Source organism: Lagenorhynchus albirostris, chromosome 8 (assembly GCF_949774975.1).
Source record: "Lagenorhynchus albirostris chromosome 8, mLagAlb1.1, whole genome shotgun sequence".
NCBI lineage: Eukaryota > Metazoa > Chordata > Mammalia > Artiodactyla > Delphinidae > Lagenorhynchus > Lagenorhynchus albirostris.
The window spans coordinates 82,352,843-82,371,371 of NC_083102.1; the positions used below are offsets into that span (position 1 = coordinate 82,352,843).

General features: G+C 35.9%; 1 protein-coding gene across 2 annotated transcripts in view; it reads left to right on the forward strand.

The window, feature by feature from the left end:
- Positions 1-18,529, forward strand: part of SEMA3C (semaphorin 3C) — a 187,015-nt gene that overhangs the window by 158,675 nt on the left and 9,811 nt on the right. For both annotated transcript variants that reach the window (XM_060157200.1, XM_060157199.1), the window contains 2 exons: positions 2,435-2,476; positions 5,783-5,940. In XM_060157200.1, coding sequence (XP_060013183.1) covers positions 2,435-2,476; positions 5,783-5,940 — 200 coding nt within the window. The remainder of the gene's footprint in view (positions 1-2,434; positions 2,477-5,782; positions 5,941-18,529) is intronic.

Below are 18,529 nucleotides of genomic sequence, written 5' to 3' on the forward strand. Positions count from 1 at the left end.
CAGAGGATTTCAAAGAAACTTTGGTATGGAATCAATCCTACAGCAAACTTCTATTTCCAACTAAACCAATTAAGAAACAATGGCCACGGACACCAAAAGACCAGAGTCAGCCTATACTGGAGTAAAAATAGCACTTCAAAGCCCCTGGGAGCAGCCTATTGCTAGTCCAGTAAGTTGCCTTGCTTTGTTGAGTGGACTCAGAATGTATTAACTTAATATATATTCCCCCAGTCACTAAAAATATTGGATTTATAAGCACATAAGTGATCAAGATACAATGATATTAGATTTTACTAATACATTTTAAATATGAAGAACTATTTTAAAAATCAAATCAAATACAGAAACTGAGTAATTCTGGCAATTTCCCAATATGTTATTAAGGTTACAATTTTTAATGCTAGACTAACTTTGGCATAAAGTTCCTTGTGGTTAGTGCATTAAAATTATGCTCATAAAATATTAACTATGTGCATTTAAGTGCCTTTTCTATGCCTTGCTTTGTAAAGAAATTGATTGTTTCATTGGATTAACCAAAACTGCATTTTACGTATAATATATATATAATATATTTCTTCTCATTCAACTCAATAGGGACAACTTGGATGGCCAAAATAATATAAAGTACCTTATTCAGTAGTTTTCTTGAAAATAGCAAAAAGGCCGTATTGCAGCACTCCATTTTTAATTCTGAAATATATTTTTTTGATAATAAGGAAACATTAATTAAGTGAGTTTGACACAAACATTAATTAAGTGAGTTTGATAATAAGGAAACATTAATTGAGTTTTACATATGTTCTATGGAAAGGTCGTAGAAATGAGAGTTATTCTGATCATGTGCTAACTACTTATGAGTTATGCTGGTGTTATATCATAAAGAATAAACTCTCAGTGGAAAAATGGAGTCAGTCAAAATGCATGTTGGGGGACATCAACCCAAGAGAGACTAAAGAAGTTTGAGCTTCCTTCTGGATGCGTGTGCCAGTGATTGATATGGCTAAATTGAGAGAAACAGTTACCAAATACAGTTACTGTCTTCAGCGTGGTGTTTGTGTCACATTTTCTGAGGTGAGGTGAAAATAATTGGGTGTGTATGATATACTGTGATGGGCACTTGAGGAAATAATACATTTAAACTGAAATAAATTCCTTAGCTAAGTGTTACACTGATATACTGCAGGAAACTCAATGTAAAAACCAGGCACTTTGTTTTTAAAGAGCGCAGAACCATAATATATTTTTTAATCCTCTGTTCAGAATATTTTCTGAAAATATGTCCAACTTCCCTAAACTTAATTTGAATTGGAGGTACAACTATTAGTAGTTGCCTAGGTGGATATAAATTGCAAAACTCGTTTTGTATGTGTGTATATTTCTGAATGAATGTCATGATCTGTTGCAACTGAGTATTTAAAGATATCACCATTTTCTTTTTAAAATGTTTGTAGGGGGCTTCCCTGGTGGCGCAGTGGTTGAGAGTCCGCCTGCCGATGCAGGGGACACGGGTTCATGCCCCGGTCCGGGAAGATCCCATGTGCCGCGGAGCGGCTAGGCCCGTGAGCCATGGCCACTGAGCCTGCGTGTCTGGAGCCTGTGCTCCACAACGGGAGAGGCCACAACAGTGAGAGGCCCGCGTACCACAAAAAAAAAAAAAAAAAAAAAAAAAAAATGTTTGTAGGAACACACAACTCCAGAAAGTGAAATAATTATGGGCACAGTTGACTTTGACAGTGTGTTGCCACTTGACTTATTCAAATAAAACTTCACACATCTTTATCAGGTTATCACGAGTCTAATTTTTAATCTTTAAAAGGAACTAATAATGTTTAAGAAGTAAAGTTAAGAATAGAGGAACTTTCAGAAAGGATGACTATTTCAGATAACTCTTAGGTTCTTTCACTAATTCACATTTATCAAAAGAGGACCTTACCTAACAATATTTCTTTGTATTCAACAAAGAGAATAAGTATGGCTCAGGCAAATACTTCTTGGCATAGCAACATTTGGCAGCTGAACAATAGTATCTTATGCAAAGTGCTGTGTTGAGGAGGGGTACCATTCCACAGCCCCCCACCCCAAGTACCCAGATCCAATCCTGAGTTATGCGCTGTGTTCAATATTCCAAGATACAGTTTTTTCAATTCTCTGAAATTTCTCAAATTTTCATTTTTTTCTAATGACTATATTGATAGATGTGTTATAATTGCCACTTTTTTTAGTTTAGGCCTATATTTGTGTAACAAATCTGTCCTTATTCCAAACAGAGGAAATGTACTTTATAGACAATTACTGCTAAACTTTGAAACTATATGTGCGTATAGAGAGAAATGATGATTTCTTGAATTTTAACAGAAACAAGAAAAGTTTTTGAATGTAAAATCTGTTTTAAGGATTATTTGAGCAACTAACAATGTTTTTCTAACTTTTTTAGAATCGTGCTCCTGTAACAACAATGAAAATTTCATCCAAAAAGGTAAAAACAACCCCATTTTTATTTTCTTTGTATATAAAAATTTTACTGTTGTGGAAGAATGTATTTTATAATTTCTGAAAATTTAATTTTACTATTAGCAAAATAATTAATACTGTTCATAGTATACCACACACTTAATTTTGATATGGAATTTAGCTTTAGTGGAAGACAAAATAGGCTTATTTTTGTACAGAAGTTCATCAGAGTAGAATATATATATATATATATATATATATATATGCAGCAGGATATTCCAACATTTGTATATCCTCTATTCTCAAATATTACAGTGTATGAAGCCAACCAAAATAAAAATAATCTTTCTGAAGGAAGAATTTAGCATAATGTTTGGGCTACTGTAGCATCACGAACCTTCTCAGGGACTTGGAATGAGTAATCAATCCTCTTTTGAGTTCCTGTTGCTGTCACATGTTTGAAATATGCAGTACATTCTTTTATGCTTATTTCTAAGGAAATGCTATTTTATAGGGTTTACATGTCATTTAAAGAATCTGAATGTCTCAAATCTAAGCCATATCAGGGTTCAGGATCTGGGGAATAAATGTTTTACTATGATTATCAGAAATGTTTGATCTTCTAATTTGTGCCTTCACACGCAAATACACAATGATCATGGAGAGGAAAAGCCCAATTCCAATCTCTACATGTGCAAAACATGCACCTCTCCAGACCCCAAAGTTGCTATCTCTAAAACAAAAGTTCTAAGGGGCAGAGCAGTATAGTCAAAAATGGGGTAGCCTTCAGAATGGGACTGACATGCATTTGAACCCCAACGTGACCTTAAATTATAAACAAATTATTTTACTTCACTGACCTAAATTTCTGCTTCTGCAAGGTAATGCTTTCTCACAAATGAGTTAACTTATATAAATGACCTAAAACAAAGTGGGTCTTCGGTAACTGCTGTTTGTAAGAGCCTAAGACTTATTTTTCTTGGACTATGGAATAAAGGTTTTATGTGTTGGCATAACTGATGATATAACTTTAGTGTTCTTCACCATATTTGGTCTGTTACAGATAAAGAAGTATTCCACAGTTAGTCTCGTACTCTTTTCACTTGACTAAATTTTATGAAGAAAAATAAATAGGGTACAAGGGAGCTAAAGATCTCATCTGTAAAAATGTTTGTATGGTGCATAACAAACATTTTCCCAAGTAACCAGAAGCCATTTGTCATTTTCCCCAGTGTCCTAGGGAGCTGATCCCAAGTCAGAATTGTCTTTGAAGTCAGCATGGAATCCCTTTGTTTACAGTAGTTTAATGGAAGGAGAAAGTTATCAGAGCAAGATTCAAAATGGACACAAAGCCATTTGTGTGACATAATAGTACAGTATACAATTATAGGTTTCAGCTCATAATTCAGCTGGTGAACTTGTAATACACAATCCATTCCATTAAATTGCAGTGTACAGCACAAACATACCCTGGAAAGACTGAGTATTAAATTTGTTTCAACATCTTATGTTGTAGGTAATTTAAAATGTTTAATTAAAGCAATCAGATTCAGGGCAAGGTAATTGTTTGATTTGGGGGAGAATTCACTTACACAACTATGTATTGCATTATTTTTTCAGTGTGAAAGAACTACAAATTGCCAATGGTATTTTATATATATTTAAATTCCACGAATTTAGTACCTTCTCTAATGCTCAAACTAAAAATTTTACTTTTCATTTTATGCTCCTTTATTCTCTAATTTATCCTTGCATTCCATATAGCAGAAAATAGATTAATAAAAAAGATAATTTCTAGAATGGAATTACCTGTATCCTTTCCTCAAATAAACAAGTTTCCCTGAAATATTTTAATGAGGTTGATGCATTCACTGTATTATTTATTAATGTACTCAATGAACATTTATTTCAAATATTTCTAGAGAAATGATTATCGTCAAAACATGCACTTGTTTTCTTATAGCTTGAATGTCTCAAATGGGGATCAGTAATTTTCAGCCTATTTTCTGAAAAATTCATTGATCTGAATAAAATAATTATTTTATATTACACGTGCTAGTCTGAGATGTGATTCAAATGATTAATTAGAATTGAAAATGTATAAATTGCTAGCTTGTTCATTGGTAGTTTACTAATACTATTGCTTAATATTCATTAAGCGCTTAGGTGCCGGAAACTATTCTAAGCATTTTATGTGGAGTTAGCCCTTATATTTAGTTCTTACATAAAATCTATAGAGTAAGTGCTATATTGTCTCAGTCTTACCAAAGAGGAAGCTGAGATTCAGAAAAGTTAACCAGCAAATTTGTGGTAGCTGGGATCTGAATCTCAGAGATGTGCCTCCAGAACCTGATAGACCAATGGTGCCCTCACTGATTTAGTTTTAAATCTACATATAATTTTTAAATTTATATATAATTTTAAAATATAATTTATATATAATATTTAAATTTATATATAATTTCTAAATTTATTTACATACAGACACACACACATATGTGTGCACATGTGCATGTATTCAAGTTCCAGCTTAGAAATTCTATGTTAACTTGAATTACATATTATCAGTCCTTTGTAAAATAAGGACTGTGAATTAGAAACATCCCTTCAACTCCTGAGAACGGCTTTATGCACAGCTAAAAGAGTTGGAGAAATATCATAATAAGCTCTTGCCACTGTACAAATGAAGGAGGATGAAATCTTTATTTATGACTTAGGCTGCTGAAGATCTTGGGATCATACAGAAAGTTTAAAACATGTCTAAATATAAATACTTACAGTCTTCTAAATAATTTTAAAATTGCTCTCGGTAATAAGTGACTTTCAAAGGCATGTGAAATTTTTTTTAATCTAATATTTTTATCTAATATTTACCATCTATTTTTTCTAAACATAAAAGTGCCCTTTATTTTAGACTCTACTTTTTCAAATTTACAAGGTAATGGTTTGCCAGACTTGAAGAATAAGAAAGCTGCCTTGTGCTTTGCCAAGAGACAGCATTCAAAGAAAAAAGGCAAACATCATAATTTAAATCTGTAATACATTAGCTCAAATCTGAGAGAACAATGAATCCCAATGTCTAAAATACATTACCATTCTACATGGTACTCTGAACTTTTTTTTTAAACAGGAAAGTGGTAATGTTATAGGCATATTAACATAGGAAAATTCTATTTATTTTGGCTTTATACCCTTCTGTACTTTGCTTCTTGTTTTTAGTCTATTTCAAAATGAATCCAAGGGTTTGTGGGCATATATTATATTGTGTTCCTGCTGGAAGTCCACTTTTAACTTCCACATCTGAAATAAATCACCATCATTCTTCTAATAGCAACAGTTGTATGTGAGCTCCAATGAAGGACTTTCCCAAGTATCTCTGCATCGCTGCCACATCTACGGTACAGCCTGTGCTGACTGCTGCCTGGCAAGAGACCCTTACTGCGCCTGGGATGGCCATGCTTGCTCTAGGTTCTATCCAACCGGGAAACGGTGAGTATTAATATTCAGCTGAAAATCAAAATTGACATCATCAGACAATTAAGCAATGCTCCACATTATTAAAATCAGTTCTATTGCAGTACTCTGTAAAATGATACTAAAAGTAGTAGCTAAGTTTAGCACCATATGTAGTCTTTGAATAAAGAAAATGGCCATTCATAGAAAACAAACTTATGGTTACCAAGGGAGACAGAGGGGTGGGGGTTGGGAGGAGATAAATTAGGAGTTTGCGATTAACATATTAAAAAAAACAGCAACAACAAAACAGAAAATGGCCCTGCTTTATAACTTGAGATTCTCACAGACATATTAAAATGCAGTACTTTGGAAAAATTCCTTTCTCCTTTTAACATTCCTCTGCAACACAATCCGCACCTCAAATGTTTCAAGCAGCATTTAACTCTCACATTACCTAATTTTTATCTTTTTTGTTTTATATGCTTCAGATATCCTTAAATCTAACTTTCCTAGGATTTCCCTGGCCGCTTAATTCCCCTGTAATCAAATGCTTGTCCTACTTCAGGCAACAGGAGCATCGCTCCAGAATGGGTACCGTGAACACTTTCAAAACCTTGATGACCATGCTTTACCCCTTAGAATGGTGAGTGCTTGACTGCTGGTTAGATTAAGAGGTTAAGGCAGTCTGAGGCATAGTGCCTTTTATCCAAGAGAAGACTTAGGCAGGAAACTCTGAACCAACTTGCACCAAGTTGGAAGGAAACACCAGTAGTGAAATTATAGAACAAAGAATAAGCAGAATTTAGGTTTAACCAAGGTCACAGCTATTTTCAGTCAAAATTTGATATGGGTCATAATGGGTGACAGGAGGAAAACCTATAAAACACAGGTCATCAGGAGAGAGCAAATAGGACCAGCCTTGAGCACCAGTGATATTTCAAGTAAAATCACTGGGGTGATGGTGTTTTATACCTCCTTTATTCTCTGTTAAAGATATAGGCCTGGGCTTCCCTGGTGGCGCAGTGGTTGAGAGTCCGCCTGCCGATGCAGGGGACACGGGTTCATGCCCCGGTCCGGGAAGATCCCACATGCCACGGAGCAGCTGGGCCCGTGAGCCATGGCTGCTGAGCCTGCACATCCGGAGCCTGTGCTCCTCAATGGGAGAGACCACAACAGTGAGAGGCCCGCATACCACAAAACTAACAAACAACAACAAAAAAGATATAGGCCTTTAAGGACTTGACAGATTAAAACAACCCTAGCACTTCTGCATATCAAGATTATTCTAATCTTTTTATCTATTACTTCAATAAATTTGTATCATGAGACAATTATTTGCCAGGCAGTATTCTAGAGCTAGGCATATAACAGGAAAAAAACTAACAACAAAAGGACAAAAATCTCTGCCTTAGGGATAATAAGTTCTAGAGGGGGAATACAGACAATTAACAAATAAAGAAAGAAACCCCCCAGTATATCAAATAATGATAAGACCTATAACTTTTATAAGAGCAGGGAAAGGAGATAGGGCATGTGGAAGCAGGGGATTGCATTGTTAAATGGGTGGGCATTTAAGGGCAGTAAGGGGAGGCCTTACTGAAGGTATATTTGAACAAAGGCTTGAATGTGATGATGAATGATACCATGAGGTGATACCACCATTATTCGGGAGAACAGCATTTCGGAGAGAGGGGCCAGAAATCCTTAAAGCTTAAGTGTGCCAGGATTGTCCAAAAAACAACACCAAGACTAATGGGACGATACTGGAATGAGAAAAAAAAAGGGTAGGGAGAAAAAAAAAGGGTAGGAAGAAAAGGGATCAGAATGCCAGATGACGTAGGACTTAGTAAATCATTGAAGGTCCTTTATTTAGAGTTAAATGGGAAACTGCTGAGAGTTTTTGTGCTCAGGAGTGATATTTTTTGACTTTTGGTTTAAAAAGATCGTCTGGTTGGGTTTGGCTGTGATTGAAGTCTTGAGATGGGAAGAAGATATGGGAAAGAAGAAATAGAAGCTGCAAGACAGTTAGGCTACTAACTAATGATCCAAGTGAGATACAATGTTGGCTTGCAAAGGGATGATAGAAGTGGAGGTAGCCAAAAGTGGTCTGATTCTGAATAGGGTTCAAGGGTTCACAGAATCTGCTGACATATTACATGTAGGGATGTTAGAGAAATAGAGGACTCAAAAATGAGCAAGTTTTCAGAACTGAGCATCAGAAGTATGTACATGTCATTTCCTGAGAAAGAGAAGACTGTGGAAGGAGCAGGTTTGTGGAGAGAAAAATAATGTTAAGTTAATGCTGCCTATGAGATATTCAAGTGGAGATGTTGTGTAGGCAATTAGAAATATGAATCTGGAGTAGGGAAAAGTGGCCTGGATAATTTCAAAGTCTACAGATTAAAGGTAACCCCTATCAAAATTCCAATGACATTTCTCACAGAAATAGAACACGCAATCCTAAAGTTTGTATGGAACCACAAAAGACCCTGAATATCCACAGGAATCTTGAGGAAGAAGAAAAAGCTGATTGAATCATGCTCCCTGACTTTAGACTATACTACAAAGCTAGAGTAATCAGAACAGTATGGCATTGGCATAAAAACAGGCACATAGATCAAGGGAAGAGACGAGAGCCCAGAAACAAACCCAAGCATATATACTCAATTAATTTACAACCAAGGAGCCAAAAATATACAATGTGGAATGGACAGGCGCTTCAATAAATAGTATTGAGAAAACTGGACAGCCACATGCAAAAGAATGAAACTAGACTACTCTCGTACACCACACCCAAATATTTACTCAAAATGAACTGAAGACTTAAACATAAGACGTGAAACCACAAAACTCCTGAAAGAAAATGTAGGTAGTAAGCTCATTGATATGTCTTGGTGATTAGTTCTTGGATCTGACTCCAAAAGCAAAAGTAATGAAAGCAAGAATAAACAAGTGGGACTATATCAAACTAAAATGCTTCTGCACAGCAAAGAAATCCACCAACAAAATGAAAAGGCAACCTTCTGAATGGGAGAAAATATTTGCAAAACATATATCCTATAAGGGGTTATTATCCAAAATGTATAAAGAGGAGGCGGAGTCAAGATGGCCGTGTGCGAAGATGCAGAGTTAGTGTCTCCCCACAACTAGGGCACCTGCTGGCCACTGGTGGGGGACTCTGATGCTGAAGGAGATGGGAGGAACCCCAAAGTGAACCAGCAGGACGTAGGGGGACTGAGGGGATAGAAGAAGTGGAAGCCAGATAGGATCTGTGCCCCTGAGGCCAAGGAGATCAGGAGAGGCAGGCAGGAGGGGCCCTCCCAGACCAGAGGAGCAGGAGATGAGAGGACGGCATTTCCCTGCCCACTCATGCCCAAGAAGCTTGCTGGGATCCCAGGTGAGGTCCCCCGCCCTCTGGGAACAGGGGTGGGGGGCACACCTGGGCCCCTTCTGTTCCATTGAGCCTAAGCCCCACACCCCCACAGCCCCCAGGGCCTTTTCCAGCCTTGGCTGTGGAAGGCAGGGCCTAAGCAAGGGCGAGGTTTGGCCCCACCCACCGCCCAAACCTCGCCCTTGCTTAGGCCCTGCCTTCCACAGCCAAGGCCTTCCCCCCCCCCTTTTTTTTCTTTTCCCTCCTCCTCTTTTTTACTGTTGTAGTACTAATGTACCTTCCAGTTGTTGATTCATCTATATTTTTACTTTTATATTCTTCCTAACATATCTGTTAGTTTCCTAGTCTAATTTTATTTTTTACTTTGCTATTCTTCTTTTTTTTTTTTTTTTTTGCCACCCCAGGTGTTTTGCGGGATCTTGGTTCACAAACCCAGGGTTGGGCCAAAGCTCCTGCAGTGGGAGCTCTGAGTCCGAACAACTGGACTAACAGAGAACCTCAGATCCTAGGGAATATTCATCAGAGTGAGGTCTCGCAGAGTTCCTTGTCTCAGCACCAAGACCCAGCTCTACCCAATAGCCGAAAAACTCCAGTGTTGGAAGCCTCAGGCCAAACAACCAGTAAGATAGGAACACAATCCCACTCATAAAAAAAAAAAAAAATGACACAGCAAAAAAATATGTCACAAATGAAGGAGCAAGGTAAAAACCTACAAGACCAAATAAATGAAGAGGAAATAGGCAATCTACCTGAAAAAGAATTCAGAGTAATGATAGTAAAGATGATCCAGAATCTCAGAAATAGAATGGAGGCACGGATTGAGAAAATATAAGCAATGTTTAACAAAGATCTAGAAGAACTAAAGAACAAACAAACAGAGATGAACAACACAATAACTGAATTGAAAAATGCACTAGAAGGAATCAATAACGGAATAACTGAGGCAGAAGAACGAATAAGTGAGCTGAAAGACAAAATTGTGGAAATAACTTCCAAGGAGCAGAATAAAGAAAAAGGAATGAAAAGAATTGAAGACAATATCAGAGACCTCCAGGACAGCACTAAACACACCAACATTCAAATTATAAGGGTCCCAGAAGAAGAAAAAAAAAAAAGAAAGGGTCTGAGAAAATATTTGAAGAGATTATAGTTGAAAACTTCCCTAACATGGGAAAGGTAATAGTCACCCAAGTCCAGGAAGCACAGAGACTCCCATACAGGATAAACCCTAGGAAAGATACACCAAGACACATATTAATCAAACCAACAAAGATTAAATTCAAAGAAAAAATATTAAAAGCAGCAAGGAAAAAAAAAAAAAACAACATACAAAGGAATCCCCAATAAAGTTATCAGCTCATTTTTCAGCAGAAATTCTGCAGGACAGAAGGGAGTGGCAGGATATACTTAAAGTGATGAAAGAGAAAAACCTACAATCAAGATTACTCTACCCAGCAAGGATCTCCTTCAGATTCGATGCAGAAGTGAAAAGCTTTTCAGAAAAGCAAAAGCTAAGAGAATTCAGCACCATGGAACCAGCTTTAGAACAAATGCTAAAGAAACTTCTCTGAGCAGGAAACACAAGAAAAGAAAAAGACCCACAAAAACAAACCCAAAACAATTAAGAAAATGGTCATAGGAACATATGTATCAATAATAACCTTGAATGTAAATGGATTAAATGACCCAACCAAAAGACACAGACTGGCTGAAAGGATACAAAAACATGACCTATATATATGCTGTCTACAAGAGACCCACTTCAGACCTAGGGACATATACAGACTGAAAGTGAAGAGATGGAAAAAGATATTCCATGAAAATGGAAATCAAAAGAAAGCTGGAGTAGCAATACTCATATCAGATAAAATATACTTTACAATAAAGACTGTTACAAGAGATAAGGAGGGACACTACATAATGATCAAAGGATCAATCCAAGAAGAAGATATAACAATTATAAATGTTTATGCACCCAACATAGGAGCACCTCAATACTTAAGGCAAATGCTTAACAACCATGAAAGGAGAAATCAACAGTAACACAATAATAGTAAGGGACTTTAACACCCCACTTACACCAATGGACAGATCATCCAAACAGAAAATAAATAAGGAAATACAAGCTTTAAGTGACACAATAGACCAGATAGATCTAGCTGATATTTATAGAACATTCCACCCAAAAGTGGCAGAATACACTTTCTTCTCAAGTGCACATAGAACATTGTCCAGGATAGATCATATCTTGGGTCTCAAATGAAGACTTGGAAAATTTAAGAAAATTGAAATCATATCGAGCATCTTTTCTGACCACAATGCTATGAGATTGGAAATCAATTACAGGAAAAAAATGTAAAAAACACAAATACATGGAGGCTAAACAGTGCGCTACTAAATAACCGAGAGATCACTGAAGAAATCAAAGAAGAAATAAAAAAATACATAGAAACAAATGATAATGAAAACACGACAACCCAAAACCTATGGGCCACAGCAAAAGCAGTTCTAAGAGGGAAGTTTATAGCAATACAATCTCACCTCAAGAAACAAGAAAAATCTCAAATAAACAATCTAACCTTACACTTAAAACAACTAGAGAAAGAAGAACAAAGAAAACCTAAAGTCAGTAGAAGGAAAGAAATCATAAAGATCAGATCAGAAATAAATGAAACAGAAATGAAGAAAACAATAGCAAAAATCAATAAAACTAAAAGTTGGTTCTCTGAGAAGATAAACAAAATTGATAAACCCTTAGCTAGACTCATCAAGAAAAAAATGGAGAGGAAGTAAGTCAATAAAAATAGAAGTGAAAAAGGAGAAATCACAACTGACACTGCAGAAATACAAAGGATTATAGAGACTACTACAAACAACTATATGCCAATAAAATGGACAACCACAAGGAACTGGACAAATTCTTGGAAAGGTACAATTTTCCAAGACTGAACCAGGAAGAATAAGAAAATATAAAAAGAACTATCACAAGTAATGAAATTGAAACCGTAATTAAAAATCTTCCAACAAAAAAAAGTCCAGGACCAGATGGCTTCACAGGAGAAATCTATCAAACTTTTAGAGAAGAGCTAACACCTAACCTTCTCAAACTCTTCCAAAAAATTGCAGAGGGAGAAACACTCCCAAATTCATTCTATGAAGCCACCATCACCCTGATACAAAACCAGAAAAAGATATCACAAAAAAAGAAAATTATAGACCAATATCACTGATGAACATAGATGCAAAAATCCTGGACAAAATACTAGAAAACAGAATCCAATAACACATTAAACGGATCATACACCATGATCAAGTGGGATTTATCACAGGGATGCAAGGATTCTTCAATACACGCAAATCAATCAATGTGATACACCACATTAACAAATTAAGGAATAAAAACCATATGATCATCTCAATAGATGCAGTAAAAGCTTTTGACACAATTCAACATCATTTATGATAAATGCTCTCCAGAAAATGGGCATAGAGGGAACCTACCTCAACATAATAAAGGCCATATATGACAAACCCACAGCCAACATCATACTCAATGGTGAAAAATTGAAAGCATTTCCACTAAGATCAGGTATGAGATAAGGGTGTCCACTCTCACCACTCTTATTCAACATAGTTTTGGAAGTCCCAGCCACAGCAATCAGAGAAGAAAAAGAAATAAAAGGAATACAAATTGGAAAAGAAGAAGTAAAACTGTTACTGTTTGCTGATGACATGATACTATACATAGAAAATCCTAAAGATGCCACCAGAAAACTACTAGAATTAATCATGAATCTGCTAAGGTTGCAGGATACAAAATTAATGCACAGAAATCTCTGGCATTCTTACACACCAACAATGAAAAATCAGAAAGAGAAATTAAGGAAACAATCCCATTCATCATTGCAACAAAAAGAATAAAATACCTAGGAATAAACTGCCTAAGGAGGCAAAAGACTGGTACTCAGAAAACTGTAAAACACTGAAGAAAGAAATCAAAGATGACAAAAACAAATGGAGAAATATACCATGTTCTTGGATTGGAAGAATCAATATTATGAAAATGACTGTACTATCCAAAGCAATCTACAGATTCAATGCAATCCCTATTGAACTACCAATGGCATTCTTCACAGAATTAGAACAAAAATTTTTACAATTTGTATGGAAACAGAAAAGACCCTGAATAGCCAAAGCAATCTTGAGAAAGAAAAAGGGAGTTGGAGGAATCAGGCTCCCTGACTTCAAACTATACCACGAAGCTACAGCAATCAAGACAGTATGGTACTGGCACAAAAACAGAAACATAGATCAATGGAACAGATAGAAAGCCCAGAGATAAACCCATGTACCTATGGTCAACTAGTCTATGACAAAGGAGGCAAGGATATACAATGGAGAAAAGACAGTCTCTTCAATAAGTGGTGCTGGGGAAACTGGAAAGCTACATGTAAAAGAATGAAATTAGAACACTCCCTAACACCGTACACAATAATAAACTCAAAATGGATTAAAGACTTAAATGTAAGACCAGATACTATAAAACTCTTAGGGAAAACATAGGAAAAACACTCTTTGACATAAACCACAGCAAGATCTTTTTTGACACACCTCCTAGAGTAATGGAAATAAAAACAAAAATAAACAAATGGGACCTAATGAAACTTAAAAGCTTTTGCACAGCAAAGGAAACTATAAACAAGACAAAAAGAGAACCCTCAGAATGGGAGAAAATATTTGCAAATGAAACAACAGACAAACGAGTAGTCTCCAAAATATACAAACAGCTCATGGAGCTCAATATCAAAAAACAATCCAGTTAAAAAATTGGCGGAAGACCTAAATAGACATTTCTCCAAGGAAGACATACAGATGGCCAAGAGGCACATGGAACGATGTTCAACATCACTAATTATTAGAGAAGTGCAAATCAAAACTACAATGAGGTATCACCTCACACTGGTTAGAATGGGCATCATCAGAAAATCTACAAACAACAAATGCTGGAGAGGGTGTAGAGAAAAGGGAACCCTCCTGCACTGCTGGTGGGAATGTAAACTGATACAGCCACTATGGAGAACAGTATGGGGGTTCCTTAAAATACTAAAAATAGAACCACCATATGACCCAGCAATCCCACTACTGGGCATATACCCTGAGAAAACCATAATTCAAAAAGAGACATGTACCACAATGTTCATTGCAGCACTATTTACAATAGCCAGGACATGGAAGCAACCTACATGTCCATCCACAGATGAATGGATAAGGAGATGTGGCACATATATACAATGGAATATTACTCAGCCATAAAAAGAAATGAAATTGAATTATTTGTAGTGAGGTGGATGGACCTAGAGTCTGTCATATAGAGTGAAGCAAGTCAGAAAGAGAAAAACAAATACCTTATGTTAACGTATATATGTGGAATCTAAAAAAAAAAAAAAATGGTACTGATGAACCTAGTTTCAGGGCAGAAATAAAGAGGTAGATATAGAAAATGGACTTAAGGACATGGGGTCAGAGGGCGAAGCTGGGGCGACGTGAGAGTAGCATCAACATATATACACTACCGAATGTGAAATAGTTGGCTGATGGGAAGCAGCAGCATAGCACAAGGAGATCGGCTCAGTGGTTTGCAATGACCTAGAGGGGGTGGGATAGGGAAGAGGGGTGGGAGCCTCAAGAGGGAGGGGATATTGGGACATGTGTATGCATATGGCTGATTTGCTTTGTTGTGCAACAGAAACTAACACAGTATTGTGAAGCAATTATACTCCAATAAAGATCTATTAAAAAAAAGTATAAAGAATTCATACCACTCGATAGCAAAAATACAAATAATTTGATTAAAAATGGTCAGAAGATCTGAACAGACATTTTCCAAGGAGACATACAGATAAACAAGGGGCACATGAAAAGATGTTCAGAATCACTAATCATTAGAGAAATGCAAATCAAAAACCACGGTGAGTTATCACCTCATACCTGTTAGAATGGCTATGATCAAAAAGTCAAAAAATAACGAGTGTTACCGTGGATGTGGAAGAAAGGGAACCCTTGTGAACTGTTGATGTGAATGTAAATTGGTGCACCCACTGTGGCAAAGTGTATAGGTTCCCGAAAAAAATAAAAATAGAACTACCATGCAATCCAACAATTCCACTTGTGGGTACTTATCCAAAGAAAACAAAAACACTAATTCAAAAAGATATATGCTCCCACATGTTTATTGCAACATTATTGTCAATAGCAAACACATGAAAACAACCCAAGTGTCCATCAGTGGATGAATGAATAAAGAAGATATGGTAGATAGATAGATAGATAGATAGATAGATTGATAGGTACATACTTACATACACACACACAATGGAATACTCTTCAGCCATAAAAAATGATGGAATCTTGCCATTTCTGACAACATGGTTGGACCTTGAGGGCATTATGCTAAGGAAAATAAGTCAGACAGAGAAAGACAAATACTGTGTGATCTCACTTTTATGTGGAATTTTAAAAACAACAACAAAAGCGAGCTCATAGATACAGAGAACAGATTTGTGGTTGCCAGAGGTAGGGGTGGTGGTGGTGGGAAAAATGGGCAAAAGGGGGTCAGAAGGTACAGACTTCCAGTTACAAAATAATTGTCATGGGTATGTAAGGTAAAGCATGGTGACTGCTTAATAATACTGTAGTGCATATTTGAAAGTTGCTAGGAGAGTAGATCTTAAAAGTCCTCATCATAGGAAAAAATAAACCCTTTTGTAATTGACTATGTAAGGTGACAGATGTTAACTAGACTTACTGTGGTGATCATTTTGCAATATATATAAATATGAAACTGTACACCTGAAACTAATATAATGTTATATGTCAATTATACCACAGTTTTTCAAGTACAGATAGGAAAAAAAACACGTATCATGGGCTGAAAAAGAAACTAAGGATTTAAGGAGCTATCTTGATACCTCTAGCAGTGTCTTAATTCTATCACAGAGATCCAAAAAAATACTGTGTGTATATATATATATATATATATATATATATATATATATATATATACACACACACACATATATATATATATATCCATTCTAATAAGTGTGAGGTGATATCTTATTGTGGTTTTGACTTCTGTGTGTGTGTGTACATATACACACATATATAAGGTATTCCTTGGCCTATGCTTACCTGTCTTTGGCTAGCATACTGGGAGTTTCATTAAAACTATCTATATGGGCTTCCCTGGTGGTGCAGTGGTTGAGAGTCCGCCTGCCGATGCAGGGGACACGGGTTCGTGCCCCGGTCCGGGAAGATCCCACGTGCCGCAGAGTGGCTAGGCCTGTGAGCCATGGCTGCTGAGCCTGTGCGTCTGGAGCCTGTGCTCCACAACGGGAGAGGCCATAACAGTGAGAGGCCTGCATACCGCAAAACAAACAAACAAAAAAACTATCTATACTATTTAAATTCTCCAAATTATTCCCAAACTTTTTTAAGCATACAGTTATAGTGAATACAAAACATGTTTGCTGCATGAATTATTTCCCAAATTCCCATATGTAGCATTTGTTTTCTTTAGAGATTAAATAGTAATATGAAAATGATCATTTGGAGTATTTTTCATTTTCTTTAATAGTGTTAACTTACCTGGTTTTATTTCGATTGCACTATCTAACTGGAACACAAGGATCATGTAGAGGAATTCATAGGCATGAAAAACAAAAACATGTTCTTTGTATGGAAACAAAGAAGTACAGTTACACTTGGAAGTCAATGGAGGTTATATTTTGACATAATAGAGTTGTTAAGTATCATTGACTCGGTAGTTTCTTTTTTTAAAAAAAGTTTTTTCATAGTAAACAACATAAGCATTTTTCCTCTTCACCCTCAACTACCTTTATTTGTGCATCTGTATCAAATATTACAATTTAATCTCAAATGTTATTTATTATGGATTCAGACATGAAGTTGGAAACTTTAAGACAAGATAATCAGTTCACCCTTAAAGTAAATATCTGCTTTTTTACACAAGAAGTAGATGATTTCATTGTTTATCCAAAAGAATAGACTATAATGGCAGAAACATTGGCAACTTGAGCCAAATCCCCAATCCTAAATGCAATATAATATGACTGTCTACCCTCATGCTTTCACAATGCTATACAAATGCCTGAAAGGGAATCTACACATATAGAAAGTGCAGATGGCTGCCTTGTTGTTTTCATCATTTAAGCCAAGCCATAACGATGGTATTTGAATGATATTTGAATGTCTGGAAGCTATGTGATACCGCAAATTCAGATCACCCAGCTTGGAGGTTCATGTACTTGAGTAAATCATAACACAGTGCTGATCACAGGACAATAAGTTTAACCATTGTGAGTAATATTGCTTGTCTAGATGGCTGAAAATGACCTGTTCAGCCATAAGAACTGTCATATGGTTCTCATATAATATACGCTCACAAGTTAGCTGGTAGTAAATAATGCTGTGACTTCAAAATATAGCAAATACAATGCAGTAAAAACCTGACATAGGATCTATTCTAAAATACAGTATTAATCGTAATTTCTGAGACAAGAGTGACTTCCACTAGTTTGTGTGTGTGTGATTGTAAAGAAATATACAACTGAATAAGCATCATGTGGCTTTTTGGGAGAAACAATACTTAAATGACACAAAAATTGTACTCATATTTTCATAAATAGATGTATATAATCCCTTGATTATTTAAACTATTAACTATTTGCTGTAACCTTAAAATAATTTTTTTCATTATCATTGACTTTGAGGTTCATTTTGCTTTGCAAATTTTATAAACCCAGTGTGATTTTAATATTTCCCTTCTTCTTACTGAATATTTTAATTTATCATTAAGGTTAAAAATATTAAGAGACTTAACTAACCCAATTAAGTGATATGCTTATCCATATATACTTTTCAGCACTGATAATAAACAACTGATCTACCCCTGTACTCCCAATATTCGAAGAGTGTTGCCTTTCTTCTCTCTTATAACCATGTTCATGTCCACGATTCATTGCTAAGAGAATTTCAGTTGCTCTATTTTGATTTGTTGCACTATGTAATACAATTGAAGCTAATATGTAAGTGAATCTAAGACAAGAAATTAAATAGTTTGCAAGTAACTTTAATTTAAATAATGACCAACTTACAAAGGATGTAACTAAATTTTTGAAATGCTTAAGTTGGTGATATGTAACAACTAAA